The sequence below is a fragment of the Populus trichocarpa genome, chromosome 16, assembly GCF_000002775.5.
Source record: "Populus trichocarpa isolate Nisqually-1 chromosome 16, P.trichocarpa_v4.1, whole genome shotgun sequence".
In the NCBI taxonomy this organism is placed as follows: Eukaryota; Viridiplantae; Streptophyta; class Magnoliopsida; order Malpighiales; family Salicaceae; genus Populus; species Populus trichocarpa.
In genome coordinates, this window is record NC_037300.2 from 10,104,340 (window position 1) to 10,124,729 (window position 20,390).

Here is a 20,390-nt window from a genome sequence, read left to right on the forward strand (position 1 = left end):
GCCACCATGGATCGCTTTCTACTGCCCTTGAGTTACTAACAGTAATTAACTTTTTTGTAGTATCAGGCCTGGGCCTACAGATTGGGTTAGAAAAAGCTAACATATTTCCAAGGCCCAACAGTCACTTCAAAAGATGCCCACTACAATTAGCCGTTCTTTCTAATATCTGGGCTTTCGGCCCATTAAACTGACTTTAAGAAAACAGTCTAGCCGACACCATCTATCTTCTCATTGTTGACATTCAAGCCTTCACCCCTTTGCATTACTCTTCAACTAGAAATTATGAACAGCTCAGTATGGGTTTTACCAAGTAGCATCCATAATGTTGTTGGTATTGAAGTTGTCGGACCAATAAAGGATATCATCTCGCGAGTCAATATATATATATATTAAAAAAAAAAGAAGATTTTTTTAAGCATCCAATCAAAAGCTAATAACATTAAAATGAATATAATTTAGCTTTCAGGTAATAAATAAGTAACAAGCAAAAACAATTTGCTTAAACTGTATCTAATTTCATATAAAAATCAAATTGTAAAATGTAAATAAATATTAATTTTATATAGGCATTATTTGAGCAACTCAAATCTAAAAGTGGCACGATAAACAAAAAAAGTATGAAAGTCTAATTTTTTTGTGAGAATTGAAGTCTCAACAATTGTTACCAAATAAAGAGTAATAAATATTTGGCAACTTCTTGTTACTCTAAAGACCTGAATAACTTAATTAAGTGTCTGTGAAAATATTTTATGTATCCATCTATTGATCAAAAGTTTTTTTAGTTTTTCCCTTTTTATGCTATAGTTAAAATAAGTCTTTGCCATTAGAAAAGATAAAAAAAAAAAAATAAGGTATGTATTTAGAGGTATTTTTTTTTCTTCACACGAGTTTATTTGTTTTTAGGGTTATGAGATACATTTTGGTATTTTTATTTTGATTTTATAATATTTAATTTCAAAAACCTTTTGGTGCATGTTTATTACGCGTCAACACGTGAGTAGTGTTTGCACCCTTAAGGTAGCACGTGTTTATTTTTATTTTGATTTTCACTTTCATTCTTGTAATTACAATTTTTAGTATGATTGATTTTTTTTTCTGATTTCATCCTTCAACATCTGATTTGTCTGGGATTGGGATTCATGATTTTTTCATTTATTATGATTCCGATCTAATAACATGGATCACAAGTTTTAAGAGTTAATATAGTTAGGGGTCCTTTTTTTCATCATTTTATTTAATGATTTTACATTAATTTTTTTTTAAAAAAGTTTATGGTTATCTTTAATTTTTTTATATCGGTTTATCCCGGTCTCATTACTTAGACCACGTGGTTTGCACACCTTTTTTTATATAGTTTTTTTTTAAATTGTTTTGTTTTGTATTTAACTTTTGAAGAATTCTTATTTTATTTTATACAAATAAGTTTTTTTTTATAAAAAAATGATTATTCTGAGATAATATTTCTAATATATCGACCTTATATAAATCCTTTTCCTTTTGTTTTATGTACTCGGTTTCATATGTGTTTTGTATTATTTTTTATTGATTCTAATAAAAAAATTCAATAAACACAAACAATAAATATCTCATTTTACATAATTAAATATTTTGATCTATATTAATCTCTTAATTTTTTCAGTTTCTCCTTTAATTATTGTTAACGATTTGTTTTTGTTTATTTACATAAGAATTATCAATTTATTTAATTAGATATCTAGATAAAAAATTTTATTTAAGTTTTAAATTTTTTTATGTAAAAGACATATTAAAATAACTTGTATACTTTAAGTTCTTTTATAAAAAAATACAAGGACCTCCAATAAAGCAAAGGTAAAGTAGATAACTTTTTTATAATGCAGGCTCCTGTACGCGCCACGCAAAGTCTTTCATCCTAGAGGCTAGAGTATGCGCCACACGCGGCTTCTAATTATCCTCAACAGTTATTACTTGTCAGTATATGTTGTTTATATAGTTATACTTTTTAGTCCCTAATTCGGTAATTGTGGTATATAAACCCTTGATTTTTTTATTTATGGATTTAATTTTCACCGTTGGTTGGTAAGATTCATGATATATTCTAAGGTGGTTAATTAAATTAAATTGAATTGAATTGAGATTAATTGAATAATATTTGGTTTGAGAGTCGTGGTCTGTGATAAAGAATTGTATTTTAAAGCTGTTGGAAGTTGGAAGGCAGATGATAATAGACTTGTCAATAGGGGTGATCATTTTCAATTCGATTCAGTTTTTATTAAAAAAAAATAACCAAACCGAAATTTTTTTTTTGAAAAAAAAACCGAAACCGAACCGAAATCGGGTCAAACCGACCGGTTTCGGTTCAGTTTTTTAGGGCAAAAACCGGTTCAAACTGGTTTGGCTCGGTTTTTCCGGTTTTGGCTCGGGTTTCTCTGTTTTGGCTCGGTTTTTTTCGGTTTTGGCTCGGTTTTTTTCGGTTTGGCTCGGTTTTTTCGGTTTGGCTCAGTTTTGACTCGGTTTTTCCGGTTTGGCTCGGTTTTTTTTCCAGTTTTTTGTCGGTTTCGGTTCGGTTTTTTGGTTATAAAAGGCTCGAACCGAACCGGCCGTTTTTTTCAAAAATTTAATCGGTTTAATTGGTTTTTTTTTCGGCTCGGTTTTTTCGGTTATTTTTTTTTCGGTTTTCTCGGTTTAATCAATTTTCCGGTTTTTTTGCTCACCCCTACTTGTCAATGAGGTGAAGGTCCTATCAAATTGTCTCTGTTTAGTTGCATAGTAATATTTAGGATAGAACAAGACAAAGAAAATGATTTTATCTTGAAATTCAAGGTTATTTACATGGCCTTGAATTCATATTACCCGTGTTGTTAGAAAATAATATAAATAATATTTTAAGATATTATATAAAAATTTAATTTTTTAAATTGAATTAATTCTTTGATATTTTATTAGAGTGTTGTTGACCAAATAGTTACAAATTTGAATATTATTATTTTTATTTAATTTGATAAAAATTAAATATAAAATAATATATACATATCCAAGTTTCAAGTCGAAAAAGTTTTCACTTGAATAAAAAATAATATAAATATCTTGAAATTTTATCTGAAAAATTAAAATTTGAATTTGAATTGGTTTTTTAATACATACAAGAGTGAGTATAGTTAACAATATACTTGTTATTTATAATTTTGGACAACCTGAAGATAAAACTAAAAAAAAGGACAGTTATTACAAAAGTCGTACGTATTCTGAGTTGTATGATTGTGTATAAACATAAATGTCTAGTACAACACGTTTTTGAAGAGGATGTCCAATATTTAATGAACATGTCTTCTGTCCCCATAATAAATGAGGATTAGCAACCCATTTTTCATCATTAAAAAGAAAAGGAAGAGACGGGAGAGGGAGAGGGAGAGGGAGTAAGCAAGCGAAAACCAGTGACCACTGACCGGTAACTTTCAGAATGTGGAGGTCAAATAGTTATTTTGGTTTCTGCCTGTCGTGTCGTGTGTGATGCCTTGTTACTTGCTATTTGTTTTTCAAGCAACTGAAATTAGGATAATTTTTAAAACCCGTGACCGATTGAGAGACCTGATTTATCCTATAAAATACAAATCCAAAAAATCACAAAGCAAAATCTCTAATCATCCAAAATTTAAAAATAAAACAAATAAAAATAAAAATAAAAATAATAATGATCAAATTTGATATAAAAATTAAATGAAATAAAACAACGAATGATAAAATTGAAAAATAAAATAAATCAAGAAAATAATAAAATAACAATTAAAAAATAAGAACAAAATATGGTATTAATATTAAATGAAATAAAAGAATGAGATGAAATTAAAAAATAAAATAAATAGTTATAAAAAAAATGATCAGAACCAAGTATGATGATGCAAATTTTAAAGAAGAATGAAGTTGAAAAAAGATTTTAATTTTATAAATGATTTCAAATAAAACAAATATTTATTTTAAATAAGAAAAATAGTAATCAAAACAATAAATACCAAATTCAAAGGTAAACCAAATCGAAGGGCTAGTTCAAAAAATTAGAGGGTTTGATGCGGGAATCGAGGGGGGGAAAAGGGTCGTCGGTGGTCCATTGACAACACGCGCTACCTAGATGTGAAGGGGATGCTGAAAACTTTCCATTTCCGCCCTAGAATATGATATTTGGTCAATGGAATGATTGTTATTAAACTTGATGTGTGAAAAGAACAATTTGCCCCTAATTTGAACATTAATGGCCTTCATTGTTCATTACACTGTAGCAACCCACAATGCAATGATTCTTGATCCATAATGTTTACAAACACCTATTGGATTTCTTAATAACTAGTTTCCTCGCTCGTACTGTAGGTTAGATAAAAAAAAATTAAACCTAAAAAATGTCCAAACCGTGAGATATTATTTGACATTGTTATTAAATTTGATTTAGAATATAAACTTTAAAAACTCTTGACTCAACTCTTTGTCTAGTTAGAGTTTCAAATTAAATTATGTGAGAGTTGTTTCAACGTGACTAGTACTTAACTAGTCCAAAGACAATTTAGATGACTGGTAAAAAGTGTGGTTTGACTTTAAAAAAATTCAAGATCACTATTTTTTTTAATATTAAAAAAGCAACATATTATATCAATTTAGGCATCATGACTTAATTTATCAAACCCACGATCTTAATCATAGACTTCATTGGATTTAACAATTTTATTTTTTAAACTATTTTTAGCTTAATGATATGATAAAAAAAAAAATAGACGCTCGCAAAATTAAAAACTAACCAAATGTTAGAATTTTTGTTTGAGATTGCAATAACCTCATAGAAAATAAAATGAAACAAATTATGAATTTGAATTCAAAATCAACAAAATATTAAAGGACAAAATTGATAAAAAAGAATGCCAAAAAGAACTCAATTGAAAGAAAAAAATGGAAGATGGAATTAAAAAAAATAAAATTTCAGCATTGTTATTAAACTCAACTTAGCAAGTCAATTTTAAAACCTTTTGACCTGATTATTTGTCTAGTCTAAGTTTAAAATTAATTAATATGTGAATTGTTTTTAGGTGACCCAGTTGACTTGACATGTTCAGAGACAAACTGTATGACTAGTAAAAATATTGTTTGACTTTAATTTTTTTTAAGATGACATGTTTTTTTTAATATCAAAAGGATGACATATTGGATCAATCCGGGCTTCGTGATTTAATTGTATAACTTGTAACTCAGATCATGAACTCTACTTTGCTTAAAAACTTTATTTTAGAAACTATTTTTATTTAATGATATGATAATAATAATCGACGTTTGCAAAAATCAAACATCAATTAAATGTCGAGAGACTTATTTGAGAGTGTGATAACTTTAATGTTATAATAATTAATTCAATATTAATAAAATTAGAAGAAAAAAATTTAAAAAGTAGAATAAAAAAGGAAAAAAAAATGATAAAAAAACTAAAGTGCTTATTTACTGTCCACAGTGAAGCACTGTAAATCTATTCCATTATTTTAGTAGAGTAGTGGTAGCTACCGCCACCCCGAGGAGCTATTTGTAAAGGTTTCATGTTAATTGTAAGAGCATCTCCAATGCAAAAAGCTCAATTGAGAAGCTAAATTGATAAAATGGCTTTTTGAATAGTATAAATATAGCTTTTTTGATTATGTGCATTCCAATGGTAAAAAGCTATTTAGAAAAGCCATTTATATTTTAATATATTTCATATTAAATTTATTTTTATATAATTATATAACTAATTTAGATATTTTATATATAATATAATTATGATGTTATTAATTATATAATTAATATGAGTAATTTATAAAAATAAACTAAAATTTAATGAAATAATATGAAAGTTAAAAGATATAATTTAAAATTAAACTTAAAATTTATTTATATGAATATTTTAATTTTAGTTTTATATGTTACTGTTAAAAATTTAATTTTTTAAAAGTAAATTCAAATTCAAACTTTGAAAAAACCGTCAATATTTTAAATTTTGATTTTCAATTTTTTTTAAAAAAAATTCATGCTTTGAAAAATGACCACCACCATTTTAAATTTTAAAATTTAAATTTTGAAAAAATGACCGCCAACATTCTAAGATTTCAAAATTTGAAAAAATAATCCATCTATAAATATTCTCATATACCTTAACATTTTTTCTCATCATTCCATTGTTTTCTCTCCAATCAAAAATATATTTCATTAAAATTCATCATGAATCATTCTAATTTTAATTTTTATGATGCTTTTGATTTTGATGATGATACTCCTATGTTGGCTTTTGAAGTTGTTGCTGCTGTAGTTGCTGAAGAAGAATCGAATAATCAAGGGCGGAGAACAGGGTATCGTGGCTCTATTCTTGGCCACAATATTGTCAATCGTAATAGAAAGGAAGGTGAGTTAAGGTTATATAATGATTATTTTGCTGAAAATCCTAAATTCACTGAAACTCAATTTCGAAGAAGATTTAGGATGAGTCGTCGTCTTTTTCTTTGGATCGCAAATGCAGTGGAAGCTCATAATCCATATTTCAAACAAAGGACAGATGCTCTTGGTGTTCTTGGTTTATCTTGTCTTCAAAAGGTAACTGCAGCTCACAGAATACTTGCATATGGTATTCCTGCAGATCTTACTGATGAATATCTTCAAATTGGAGAAAGCACTGCGATAGAAAGTCTTAGAGCTTTCGTCAAAGCAATTGTAGAAGTTTTTGGTGATTGGTATCTAAGGGCACCAAACGAGGCCGATATTTGTCGATTATTATCAATTGGAGAGCAACGTGGATTTCCAGGGATGTTAGGGAGCATTGATTGTATGCATTGGAAATGGGAGAAATACCCAATTGCATGGCATGGGATGTATACTGGTCATTGTCGTGAACCAACTATAATTCTAGAGGTGGTGGCTTCACAAGATCTTTGGATATGGCATGCCTTTTTTGGAATGCCTGAATCATTAAATGATATTAATGTTCTTGATCGGTCACCTATCTTCACTGCACTTGTTGAAGGTCGTACTGCTCCTGTCAATTATACAATTAATGGGCATGAATATACAATGGGATACTATTTAGCAGATGAGATTTATCCTAATTGGTCAACTTTTGTTAAGACAATCCCAAGACTATTAGGAGCAAAGAGAAAATATTTTGCAAGTAAGCAAGAGTCTGCAAGAAAGGATGTAGAGCGGGCATTTGGAGAGCTCCAATCTCGTTTTGCAATTGTATGTGGACCTGTTCGATACTGGGATGAAGAAACGCTTGCAAATATTATGAAAGCTTGGATAATAATGCATAATATGATTATTGAAGATGAAGGAGCAATGAACCTTGGATTTGACCACGAACGTGAAGTCAATTCCTTTATATCAGTGTCACATGGTGAAATATCAGAACTACATGATTTTCTTCAAACTCATAATCGAATCAGGGATAGAGCAACTAGCTCTCAACTACAAGAAGATTTGGTTGAACATTTATGGGAACAATATGGTAACGAGTAGAATCATTAGCTTTGAACTTCTTATGTCATCATAATTTTCAAGTTTTTTATGTTTTTTTTTTCATTATGGTTGTTGTCTTTTAAGTTAATTAATCCTACTTATTATTGTTTTTCATTATGGTTGTTGTCTTTTAAGTTAATTAATCCTACTTATTGTTGTTTTTCATTATGGTTGTTGTCTTTTAAGTTAATTAATCCTACTTATTGTTGTTTTTCATTATGGTTGTTGTCTTTTAAGTTAATTAATCCTACTTATTGTTGTTAAGTGTTAGAAGAACTTCAAAAAAGTATTATGAATTGATACCACTTTTATAACAATATATTTAAAATAACCAATAAATTTTTAAATATTTAATAAAAAATACATTACATTAAACAATAAATAAATCTAGTTAATTAAAAATACATTACATTAAACAATAAATAAATCTAGTTAATTAAAAATTAAAACCCCTCTTTTGCATAATTTCTAACTTTCTATTTTGAAAATACGCTGCAGAAATTGGATCCAAATTAGAAATATCCATTTTCATAACTTGTTCTTCTTTCTCAATCATGTCCAATTCTTGTTTCTCTTGACTTTGTTGAATCATCATAGCTTGTTGCTCTAACATAATTTTTCTGTCTTGTTTCTTCTGATCCTCAATTTCAACTAGAGTATCCCTGAATTGTTGTAAGAGATTTGTTACAGTTGTCTCCCCAACTTTATCTTTTTCTTATTTACGTTTAAGTCGTTCCTTTGTAGCCTTCTGACCAATTGGTCTATCTTGATAAATCAACGGTTCACTGTCTTCTCCTAAACTAACAGAATCAGGGGTAGATGGAGCTGATGAAGTCGAACTTGCATTGACATGACTTTTTTGTTTCTTGTTTGACTTTTGATGTTGACTTGCACGCTCAAATTGTCATTTGGGTTCTTTTCTTAAGATAACCCAACAATGTTCTAGTTGAAATCGTTTGCTAACGTAAGAAGCATACATTTGTCGAGCATCTTTAATCTGGTAAGTAAAAAATTAAAGAAATTAAATAATGTTAAAATATATGTTAAACAATTTAACATGAAAACGAATAATAAAATTACCCTTGATTCTTCGGTCATTCCACTTTGCCGACGATTTTCAATTTGAGTAACAAATCCAACAAATTTACCGACTTCTCTATTTATTTCTTGCCATCTATTTGAGATGCTTATTTGGGAACGATTATTCAAGTTTCCTCCATTATTAATAAAGTAAGCATGTACTCGAGCCCAGAACTGTTTTGTTTGTTGTTCAACTCCTGTAATTGGATCTTTGCTTGTATTTAGCCATGCAGAGACAAGTAAACAATCTTCATCTGGTGAGAAGTTTTTACTTCTTTGTGATTTTTTTCTTGTATGGACATTCAAATTTGAGTATGTTAAGTCATCAATTAATTGATTAGAATCACTTGGTTGAGAGAGAATATCTTCTAACTCACTCATAAGAAAGTTGGTGAAAGAGCTTGAAAAATTTGAATTCATCTACATTAAAAAAAACCTCAAGTTAAAATCTTATAAGAGAGTATAAAAAAAGCGCACATTCAATGTCTAGTAATTTTATAGTTTACATACATGTGAATTAATAACAAGCATTGCATCCTACTTGTTCTAACATTACAATTTGACTATTTTTTGGAACTAAGAGAGGATTAATATACTGGTTTAATTGTATTTTCAACAAGACAAAATATAATTAACCTTAAATTAAAACAAACAACCAAAAATAAATTTTAAATATGTCACTCTATATTTTTATCAATATCAGCTACCATTATTATTTCCTCTTAATTTTGTCAAAGATAACAACATAAATAAAAAATTATTTTCCTTAACCCATATCAAAAACATAAAATAACAAAGAAATAAAAATCATCACAAATATCAAATTAACAACAAAAAATCTACAAAATCAAGAGATATTAAAGAGTAAATATAAAAAGCTTTTAAATAAACATACCTTTTAATTTCAGCTAATTAACACAACTGATGTTATTAATTAACCAGAGAATAATTGATTCTTGTTTTTCTAAATTTGAGAGAAGAGTGAGTTTTTCTAAATTTGAGAGAAGAGTGAGGCACAATACAAGATTTTTTAAAAAAACAAGTTTTTTCCTTTCTTTTAAAGAAAAAATAAATACTGTTGCCAACGGCTATAAAAATAGTCGTTGGCAACGTTAACTTAAATTTACCTCTTCTACAGGAACCTGTAGAAATGCCCCTGCTTAAATTAAAAAGCTATTTTGGCTTCATTGATGGCTGCTCCATTGGAATAACTTAATAAAGATTCTAAAGGCAAAAGTACATGTTTTTGGATTTAGCTCTCCATTTGCATCTCCGGTTAGAGATGCTTTAACACCGCCGTCTCAAAATTTCTTTAAAAAAAAAAAAAAAGATTAAAAATAGGATGTCAATATTCAAAAGAAGAATGTTCCCGCGCAAACACCGACTCAAGTTGCCACCACCGCCGCATTTGAAAAGACGGACAAAAAACGCGGTGAAACATGGGCCACGTTTGACAACATGCAAATTTTAAAATCCAGTACTTAGCAGCCACGTAGGTGCCAACCCACTCCCTCTCTTGCTGTCATCCAAACCCACCACACGATCCAAATAAAGAACACCCAAGCGCTCCATCGATCCAATCTCCCTCCCCCACTACCTTTCACGTTTCGAATTTTAAAAACTTTTTTTTATATATATAAATCCATTTGCCTATTTAAGCATCAACCTATTTGAAATTCAATTCTGTTGTTTTCGGTGTCTGATTTTAATTGACGGTAGAAAATGAAGGTGGAAGAAGAGTGTACGACTCCGAAGAGCGTGGGATGTCGGATTCCGACTGCCCTTGTTTGTCCACCACCTCCCAAGAAGAAGTCGGTGGTTGGAAAGAAACGAGACCCACCAAAAGACGGGTATTTTCAACCGCCTGAGCTTGATGCTCTGCTTTCTATTTTCACGTCATAGATACGAAGCTTGGGCATAATCCGCCCTCAATATGCATTTTTAATATCGTTTAGTTATTCTATTTTAGGGACTGAAGGGGCTTAGTTTGAAATTAGAATTAAGGGAGTAAGAGATGGGGACATTAGATGCATTTTTCTATTTCTGTAGATATAAATGTGCGTCTCCTGTTATGCTAATGCTAGTGAGATTTCTAAATTTGTTAGATTTTAGGGAGTGTAATTGGTGACGATTCCGTTGCTTCGAATTGCTGGTCAGTTCATTGCCTTTTCCTTTTCCAGTAGTTTTTATGCTCTTGCAAATTGCAATGCATTTATTTACTTACTGATTTTCCAATCTCAAGAGAATTGTCAAAGCACCGCAACTTTCCTCAGATCTCTGTAAGCAGGCCGTGTACAGGAAAAGTTGTTGTCGTGTATGCATGAGATTACAAGTTTTTTTGAAAGAATTAATGCAGTACTGGAGGGGTCTATGGAGAAAAGAGAGAGTGAAGGATCATTGAACATGATGTGACAGACATTCAGCAATTAATTTGGTGGTATCTCGCATTATTCTCCACCAACCACAGAATTGGAGGATTTGTTCATAGTAATTTCTTGGCTAGAAAGGAGGTAACTTTCTATGGTTAAATTGGTAAAAACAATCTTTAAGAATAATATAATTTTATTCTCGGGGACATAACCCTTTTAAGGATTATGCCATCCTCAAGTCCACAACAACCGATTGACATTACGCAATGAAATTCACATAATCACTATTAAACCATGGATCTCAACATAACCCTACAGATATGTCCATACCTAATAGAATATCGCTCAAATAATTCAACGCCATGCAAATAATATCAACCAATACAATCTAACACAAAAATCAAACACACATAGCAAATTAATCAAAATGAAGTAAATAACGACATGCAAATTAACGAATAAAAAAACCAACAATTACATTACAAATTATTTCAAAAATAAATAAATCACAAATTAGATTACCCTTGCTAAAAGAAATTAACAAATATCCCAAGTTCGAAGTTCTTTCTAACAAGATATGAAATTTGATTTCCTTGTCATTTAATCCCTTAAAAACATGTTTATAACCCTATAAATTAAACTCAATTTAGAGATTTTAATGAAATTTCATGTTTGGAAATATTTTAAGTTCTAAGAATTGAATTCCAAATGGAATTCAATCTCTAACAACCTCTTTGGAATCAAATCATATGTGGAATTGAATTGAATTCATAAGCAATTTTGAATTCGATTGATAACTTATTACAATTCTTATGTTTGGAATAAAATACTAAATCACATAATTGAATTCAATTATATTATTTGTAATATATATGAAAATAAATTAAATTAGCAATCTTGACTATTTTGCTCAAATGATATATTCTTGCTAATAATGGATATTTCTTGATTTTCTTGGTAAATACTAGTTGTTGTTATTGTTGTTTCGAAGAGTCAAGACTTCTTTTTTATGGTGTTTGCAATAATGGGTTTTTGAATTTTAAATTGAACTATTTGTTATAGTGTTGGTATACAAGGTATTTTTGATAATGGGAAAACTTGGTTTGATTATTGGGGTTTTGTGGTTGTTGCTGTTAGTGAATATCAATTGACTTGTTACACATAACACTGATTTTATTCATATAAAACATATTTATTATTAATAAAAGTTTTTTTTATCCTTAATATTTATTTGTATTTGAGTAATGAATCTAATATCTGATTTTATTCTAGATTTGTCTAACATTATTTTTGAAAAAATTAAAAAATTTTAAATTTATTATTTTTGCAGCGTATATATCTTTCAAGAAATCCAAATATTGCAAGTCTTAAAATGAGTTATCTTGTAAGATTTCAATGAGGCCATTAAGGAGCGACAACAATAGAGATGAAGAGAGCCAGTTGAGGAAAAAGAAAAATGGTAATTTAAGGAAGAGGTTTTTACATTGATTGAGAACAAGACTGTTGTTATTGAAGATAAGACTAAAGGGTTTTGGCAAATATTAAGTTATTTATGAGATAAAGTTTGTAGGGTTTTTGAGATGAAAAAAAAAGATGTGTTTCTGAAATATTATTTTCAATGTTAATTTTAAAATGAATTATTATTGCAAATCAAATGATCTACTATCTAACTTGCTTTTGCACTTTTTTATAAATTGAATTTCATTTAAAATTCAAATTAATACCCTTAAAAGAATTTTAAATATAAAAATTAATTTAAATATTTGAATTGAATTCAATTAAAAAGATTTGATACAAGCTATAAAAATATTATAAAAATAAATTAGACACCAACCCCTCTTATTTAATACACTGAAAAGAGAATTTAATATTAAAACTAACTTTTTTAAAATACCAATCAATTCATTCCTTTTTAAAAAAAAAAACGTTTTAAAAAAATAAAATAAATATAACAAGGATAATATAAAAAACAAAATGAATTAAATTCTATCTATATAAATTAAGTTATTTACCAATTAAATTCAATTTAAACATTATAATCAAATTTGAAAATTTAAACTTTTAAAACCTATTTGTTTTTACATTTCTGAAAAAAATTATTTATTTATTTTTATTTAAAATTATTTTTTTTATATTTTCAAATCATTTTAATATACTAATATAAAAAATAATTTAAAAAAAATAAAAAAATATTATTTTAATATATTTCTAAATAAAAAATTTTTTAACAAATAACCTGTACTACCTCCATCCCAAGCATCCTGTTTCTGTCTTAGATAATATATTATATTAAATAAAAAGCTAAAAAGCTCTTGACCAAAAAGCACCAGTGGTTTGGTAGGATAGTACTCTGCCACGGTACATACCGGCGTTTATTTCCCGGCTGGTGCAAGTGCAATTTTTTATTCCCGACCTTTCTGATTCACATACCCCCATGCCTTCAAACTGCAAAACCAAACACAAACAAACTAACATTGTGGGTTTTCCTCAAATTCTCAAATCCATAACGCCAACAAGAGGATTCATTAAGAAAGAGCTCTGTCAATACTGCTAAAAGTTCACGACTTGCATGGTACAAGAACCGTGGAGGAGCAGAAAACAGCTGTATTATGCAAGCAAAACTAAGATTGGAAGAAAAAGGACATAGCTTCACTGAACTAGTCACAATCAGCCCTCACGAGGAATGCTTGCCTTAACCAGAAAACGGAAGCTTCTTTTACGTTTTGAGTTGCACTCTAATGAGTCACATACTGCAGCTATGTACTAAAAATCATTCGCTTCAAGCTCTAAATACAAGTGCTCACTATCACAGCATAAGCATGGAAAAGTACTGCTCAAATTCTTGATCAATGGTTGGTTTTCTGGGGCCTGACTGAGCTTCTGCATTCAAAATAAAGGACACAAAGTAAGTCAATGTAGATACAAAGCCAAGTAAATATTCAATTTATGTTGTCACTTAAACAACCAAAAGAGGACAGGGATAAGAGGGCATGGTTTGAACCTATGAATCTGCAAACTACAGGTATGCTGACTAACTAAAATACCTTGGTTGACAGCCCATCTTCCGGATGAAAGGGCATACACATTTGGATTTAACTCCATTGGAATTGAGAATATCATCAAGTTCTTTACCTGTGCATGTTTCGATGCTGTCAGTTCCAAATTCAGAGCAACTGTGATCTAAAGGGCTCTCAAATTCTAGGATAGGCTCTTCAAGATTCTGAGATGCTTGTAATCCATCATCATGACCGCATTGATCAATCTCCCCTTTCACAAATGTCAATTCCTCTTTTCCAGCATGTCGTGCTGCTGCAGCACTGTCTGAAGAATATTGAGCATCCTTGAGACTGTTGCAGCTGAATGATGAAGTTGAGGGCCTGTCAGGTGGCCATATCTTTGAAACCTCCATCTCAAATTTAGCTTCACCATCTATAGACATGGCAAAGTCAGAATCTTCAACAAAACTATTGCTATCTTTGGCAGATTCAGGATCTGATCCTTCATCAATGGCCTGTCGTTCAGCATTTCCCGTGATTATGCATGTGATTAAGTCCTTTTCTTCATATATTTTGGAAGTTTTGAGAGGGAAACGATGATCCAAGCATTTATGTTTTGAAATGGGCAAGCCTAATTGCTCAGCCCGTGTCTTCCTTTTCTTGTTCAAGTAAAAACATTTGGAGTTGAATGCTTCTTCAAGCTGGAAGCTGAAAGAAAAAGCGGGCAAAAAAGACCACTAGAAAAGTAAGAAGCTGCATTTTGAATAATATGGACGAGCAAAAGTGCATCATAATCAGTCTAGATAAAAAGGCATACTAGGAGAATTAACAAATTGACAAGTTTCCATTATTGATAACCAGAAAATAGGATGGAAGAAGGACAAGACATAATCCTCTCCTTTAATTCCGTGTTATTATGGAAACCAGGTAAAAACATTAGATTCATATTCTAAAACATCTGTTTGTAATGAATAAAGAATGCATGGACTTGGTTTCAATCCTATTCGTGTGAATGCTTCAAGCATTTAAGTCAAACACTTAATGCAAATGAGAGAAAGCTTAGATCTTTGACCAAGAAGCAGCAATTAACCATGCTATGTTGCTCTCTCGCCCAACAAGACACAAAACAATCATTGAATTTCTTTTAGCAAAAGAAAACAGAAAATTGTTTTTAAAGGACATAAATTTAAAAAACATATAAATAGAAAAGGAGCTCCACCTATAGAAACATCAGATTGCGAATCCAGCCACTTGCACTAAAAAAGCCAGCCCATTTTGAATCCTGTTTTCATATTTATTCAGCGGGTGCATAGAATTGCAAGAAATATTTGAGACACTACTGTTAACTACTTCAATTTAACAATTAAAGAGATTTTCCTTTGATGTTCATACAAAGATCATTTCTACAAAATTACAACATGACATGCAAGAAAAACAATTGAACACTCTTTAGCTGATTTACACAAAAAAAAAAAGTCTTAACACGCCTTCCATCACCTGATTTAAGGTTTCTTTCCTACAGAAAGAGTCATTAAAATAGAACCCAGGAACCAAACCTGTTAATCTCATCGTTATCTTCATCCATGTCGGGCAGAGAGAGAAACATTGAAATGAGAGCGTGTCCTCCCCCTTTTCCTTCCTTTTTCCGTAGATTAACTGAGACGGGGTGATTGAACAGTATTCGCACTAGGATTACCACATCCGGAGCTCTGGCTTTTTTTGGAGATGATGACTCACACGAGACAAGACCATTTCGTGTCACGTGGGATTCTTGGAGATGGCGCGAGCCCCCATCGCACCGGGGCCCCAGCATCTTGTTTGTTCATAACTTCATATGGGTAAATTACATTCTTCACCCCTACTATCCCTACAGTTCAAATCAAACTTTCTCATATATAATAATTACTATATGACAATAATGATAATTAATTAGAAACATATAAAGTTATTATATATGATATATCTTAATACTAAATGATGATGATGATGATTATTATTTCGTTTTATGCGTTTTGCAGAGTTCATCATACAAGGATGAGGCAATACATCGAAGATACCTGGTGAAAAAAAGTATGATTCAATTACGATAATGAAGAGAAACAAACAAAGCTGCTTAATATTCTTTCTCGTTTTGTCTGTTGTTGCAAATATTAATTACAATTCTAAGTTACAAGGATGGTGGTGTTCATGTAGGCGAGTTTAAGGATTCAAAATCCTTGTTTACTCACTGGGCACTCTTTTGTCAGCTCCACAAGATCTCTACATTATTCCGAAATTCCCCAAACACAAACTGGAAATGGCACTCACTATACCAGACTGATTCACACTTGATCACATCACATCGCCTCCCTGAAATATAGCAGACAACGGCCATCCCTTGGTTCTCTATTGTTGAGTGGTGACAATTCAAGGCTCATTTCTCCTCCGTGAAACAAGTCAAGCTAAAGCTTGGCCGCACAGATAAATGGGGCTGAAGAAAAGCATCTCAATCAAAAACCATCCAGTCTTGCACACCCTGCTATTGCCAATGGAGTGACTCCGATACAGAATAGAACTTGATTATCACACAGATGCACTGCTCATACCATCATACGCTGTACGGAAGCGGAGACCTGAACCGATATGTCCTGATGTTGGGCACACCCAGCAGGAAATACTTGGACCCAAGACCTAAAGCAGTCCCGCAAGAAAATGAAAAAATAATCAGCTTGTTCATGAATTGATATGTAGAACATAATTTTCCTAATCCTAAAGTATCAACTACATTTGTAGTACTATTTTACAAATCACAACACAACACTCACCACTGTAGCTTAACCAAAATTGTCCGAACAGGCCAATCTAACCATGCCTCAGGGCCTTGCCAAGTATGATAAGAAGTACAAACATAAACAATATCTAGGAAGCTCAGTTTGGTCTAGCTAGCTGCCACAGCTGGTCATGGAGCAAAGCCAGTCACTAGAGTGTGTGACTTTTCTAGGTTTCATGGTTTTGCAAGTTGACTGGCTACTTGCAGCTGATATGGTCAAATCATTTAACTTGCCAGATGGTATGGTCGAACCATTTAACTCAAGTTGAACTACGATGCACAATTCTACACAATAGAACGTCCAAGTTTCAAGGACATATAGTATGCGGAAACTGTAATAGTGTTCATCAAGAAACGAAACAACAATTTATATGCACTTAAAGTACATGCACAATGCTTCCACCAAGATGCACCCGAATTGCTCAAATGATCACTGCTAGCTGTCTGCATGATCATAACTGTGTAAGCACAAAGGGATGCAGGATGCATCTAGCAATAACCTAAAAGCTATGAAATACATTCAAGCCTTCTCATGTTCATAAAGAGAATATATTAGTTTGTCATCTATGAAGAACAACGGTAGGGGGAAACAGTTGAGTGGAGATGAAAATGAAGTGCAGACAATTTTTCCAAAGATACATTGTGCTAAACACATATTTTTCAGGCAAGAAAGGGAAAAAAAGAAAGAAAAAAAAAGGGCGCAATGTCTTCACCATAGTCAGATTTTCATAGGTGCCCACATCATATGGGTGTTTATAGACATGCCCTTCCTTTTCTGCTAGCCACATAGCTCTCACTCCTTCATGAAACTGAAAGAAGATACCATAGAAGACCATCATAAAAATTAAGGAATAAATTGGGTATTAAAAAAAAGTGAAATAATGATTTCTTAATATCCAATAACCTCGATTGTGGTTTTGTTTTGCAAAATGAGGTATACATGCCAACCCAATAGAACACCAAGTGCCACACTCAATGGAACTAGCAACAGCCCGGAAATAACCTGAAAATAGTTGAGTTATGAGCTGAATTTAATGTATTACATGCTAGCTGAATGATTTAATGGGGACATACATATATGGTTCTGAAAGAGTCACCATTATTCAGCTCATGTTTTTGAGGGTCAACAGTTAGACTACCAACAAGCAAGACCTGAAAATTTAAGCAAGGAGAAACACGAGGAAAATGAAGTTGTAGGCTTTCTCAATTGGTGTCCACCCACTGTAATTCAATAGTGTAAGAACTCGAAAGGGGAAAGGCGTGGCAGCATATGAAATACAGAAAAATGACAACCAGCCAATTAAAAGATAAAGTTACAGAATGATAAAGTGACAGTGCAATTCACAAGAGAAAGTGCCCAAAACATTGACAGAAGCTTTGCATACCAGGGAGTAGATGCATGCAATTACAGCATACACAACGAAGACGAAGAAGACCTTATAGTTTGCATGGCCCACACAGTTACTTATCCAAATGCAATGATGGTCCTTACAATCAACAGGTAGCACTTTAACAGACTAACAAGGACATTTGAGATAAGGCATGAATGACAACAGAGATCATGCATACCATTCGCAACACACATCTTTTGCAAACACGGCAATGATGAGCACGTGGAGGCTTAAAGTGGGAACACTTCTGGCAATATCTCAAGTCTCCTCCCTGCAAACATCCAACTAAGTGTCATGTATGGGAAGCCAAGATTTGAAGTTCTCACTGAGATAGAAAATCACTTGCTTTCAAGAAATATTGAGATTTCAGGTTTTATGCGTATTTGTGCATCAAAATGATCAGATTCACATGTCTAAATACAGAAAAAACTAATTACAAATATCCAATCTCTTTCCATATGTATTTTGAAAGGCATTTAACCACACGGCTATGATGATTAATTAAACTTGAAGCCACTTAGTCATTTGAACAGAGGGTTATCTTATTCTCTTACAAGTATGCATCTGAATTACATAAAAATGAAGTTTCTCTAGGACGTTATCGCAGTTATCAACAAAAATGATGTAGGAAAAAGCAACTAATATTTTTATTTATGCCTGTATAACTTAGGAAGAGCCCTAGCTATGATGTAAGATTTTTCACAAATCAATAACGTCAAAGCATCCATCAACTCAGATAATGGACCAAAAGAAGTATCTACGATGTTGATGACTTCAACCAGCACAACAAAATAATCAAATTGAACAATTTTTTCCCAACCCCCGCCAGTTCCTAAACATCAACTTCTGGGAGCCGTGCCGTGGTGGCAGATCAGGAAGACATTGTTGACACCTTCGCGTGGCCTTCAATTACGCATGTGTGTAGAAATATATTATGACAAGAGACAACCATCAAAATCAGTTCAATTATAACAGAAAACATTCCAAAGTCAACCATTTACTTTCATCCACCTACAAAATCAAGAAAGTTCTACCATCGATGCATGACCTAATTTCTTACCACTCTAACAACCTGACTAAATGAGATTGACAGAACCAAAGGATCTAAGAAACAATGGGCATAAATTCCCAGCGTTACTGTACTTTGCGTTTGATCTCGTGGACTGGGTTACTGGAGTCTTCGATGTCGGGCATGAAAGTGAAAGGGACCCGGCCCGCATCCATCAAGATTGCGACGGCATAGCTAAAAACGGACATGAAAGCCACAGCTGTGAAAACGACGGCGTTCAGGATGCCGGGGGAAGACATGAGACCGAACCAACCGTCTATGAAGACAAAGATCGTGGAGAAGTAAATATAAATTATGGCTAAAACGACGACGGTTACTGGAAGGGAGAAGCTGACGCGTCGCTTCATCGTTTGGAGGTGAGGAAATCAGAGGCACCGGCGTTGAAACGACGGCGTCTCTGGGAAGGGGTGTTCTGTGTTGTTTTTTGTCTTAGTTCTAATTTTTATTTTTATTTTTATTTTTATTTACTGGGTGGTGTTTCTCTTTCTTTCTTCGTTTACTTGGCAGGGAGAAATACGAGAGTTTTTTTAAAATTAATTTCTTAAAGTTTTTATATTATTTTGATTTATTTATAATAAAATTTAATTTAAAAAAATAAAAAAATATTTTAATAAATTTCCAATAAAAAATAATTTTTAAAAGCAACTATTACCCTAATTATATTATAATAATTTAGAGATATTAATTTTGACTTTTTTAGTTTTAGAAGCAGAATATATTTGAAATAATATTGTTTTAAAATTTAAATTTTTTATATTTTTAGATCATTTTAATATATGAATTTTAAAATTATATTTTTTTAAAATATTTTTTTAATAAATTTTTAAATAAAATATATTTTAAAAATTAACCGTTATTATACTTTAACAAATTACTTTAACAAATATCTTATCTTCCTTTCCGTCCTCTCTTCTGGATCATTTTTAGTGCCCTTTCTAGGACTTATAACTTGAGTTCTGTAGGGGTGTGCCCACTTAGTATTTATGTTTCAATTTATTGTCATGAAGTTTACCATATATCTTCTTAAATAAAAATATGAATTTTTTTTAAAGAATATTACTTTGTCACCGAACATTATAATGATGCTAACATCTCACATAATAACACAACAAACACTATAGACAAAGCATAGCACAACAATTAATGATGCTAGATTAGTTAGGCACAGTTTGGAAACACGGTGTA

The 20,390-nt window shown here is 31.3% G+C and overlaps 3 protein-coding genes across 7 annotated transcripts; 2 read left to right on the forward strand and 1 right to left on the reverse strand.

Annotated features, from left to right (window-relative positions):
• The first annotated feature begins 6,261 nt into the window (after window positions 1-6,261).
• LOC112324483 (uncharacterized) lies at window positions 6,262-7,315 on the forward strand. Its single transcript, XM_052448147.1, has 2 exons — window positions 6,262-7,212; window positions 7,301-7,315. The coding sequence occupies exons 1-2, from the start codon at window positions 6,262-6,264 to the stop codon at window positions 7,313-7,315; spliced, it is 966 nt and encodes a 321-aa protein (XP_052304107.1).
• A 2,810-nt stretch (window positions 7,316-10,125) lies between these two features.
• On the forward strand, window positions 10,126-10,806 carry LOC7468812 (cyclin-dependent protein kinase inhibitor SMR4). The gene has a single exon (XM_002322879.4). The coding sequence runs from the start codon at window positions 10,294-10,296 to the stop codon at window positions 10,471-10,473; it is 180 nt and encodes a 59-aa protein (XP_002322915.1). The 5' UTR covers window positions 10,126-10,293; the 3' UTR covers window positions 10,474-10,806.
• Window positions 10,807-13,444: 2,638 nt separating this feature from the next.
• Window positions 13,445-19,690, reverse strand: LOC7468813 (probable protein S-acyltransferase 16). Of its 5 annotated transcripts, XM_024587852.2 has the most exons (10): window positions 19,280-19,688; window positions 18,315-18,407; window positions 18,131-18,232; window positions 17,820-17,897; window positions 17,650-17,748; window positions 17,459-17,554; window positions 16,522-16,606; window positions 15,493-16,406; window positions 14,073-14,644; window positions 13,445-13,820 (listed from the first exon to the last, which is right to left on the reverse strand). In XM_024587852.2, the coding sequence occupies exons 1-8, from the start codon at window positions 19,550-19,552 to the stop codon at window positions 16,378-16,380; spliced, it is 855 nt and encodes a 284-aa protein (XP_024443620.1). In that variant the 5' UTR covers window positions 19,553-19,688; the 3' UTR covers window positions 13,445-13,820; window positions 14,073-14,644; window positions 15,493-16,377. The 5 variants fall into 5 exon arrangements, with proteins under 5 accessions (XP_024443620.1, XP_024443623.1, XP_024443621.1 ...); XM_024587855.2 differs by lacking the exon at window positions 18,131-18,232 and having other exon boundaries at window positions 19,280-19,690; XM_024587853.2 differs by lacking the exon at window positions 17,820-17,897 and having other exon boundaries at window positions 19,280-19,690.
• Window positions 19,691-20,390: the final 700 nt, after the last annotated feature.

What these genes read in the sequence shown, in the direction of transcription:
- LOC112324483 (XM_052448147.1), top strand. Translation starts at nt 6,262, where the DNA reads ATGTTGGCTTTTGAAGTTGTTGCTGCTGTAGTTGCTGAAGAAGAATCG.
- LOC7468812 (XM_002322879.4), top strand. Translation starts at nt 10,294, where the DNA reads ATGAAGGTGGAAGAAGAGTGTACGACTCCGAAGAGCGTGGGATGTCGG.
- LOC7468813 (XM_024587851.2), bottom strand. Translation starts at nt 15,749, where the DNA reads ATGCTGGGGCCCCGGTGCGATGGGGGCTCGCGCCATCTCCAAGAATCC. An exon ending in GATAACGATGAGATTAACAG is followed by an intron (nt 14,645 to 15,492) that starts GTTTGGTTCCTG and finishes TTTTTCTTTCAG; the next exon opens with CTTCCAGCTTGAAGAAGCAT. An exon ending in AAGATGGGCTGTCAACCAAG is followed by an intron (nt 13,821 to 13,984) that starts GTATTTTAGTTA and finishes TTTTGAATGCAG; the next exon opens with AAGCTCAGTCAGGCCCCAGA.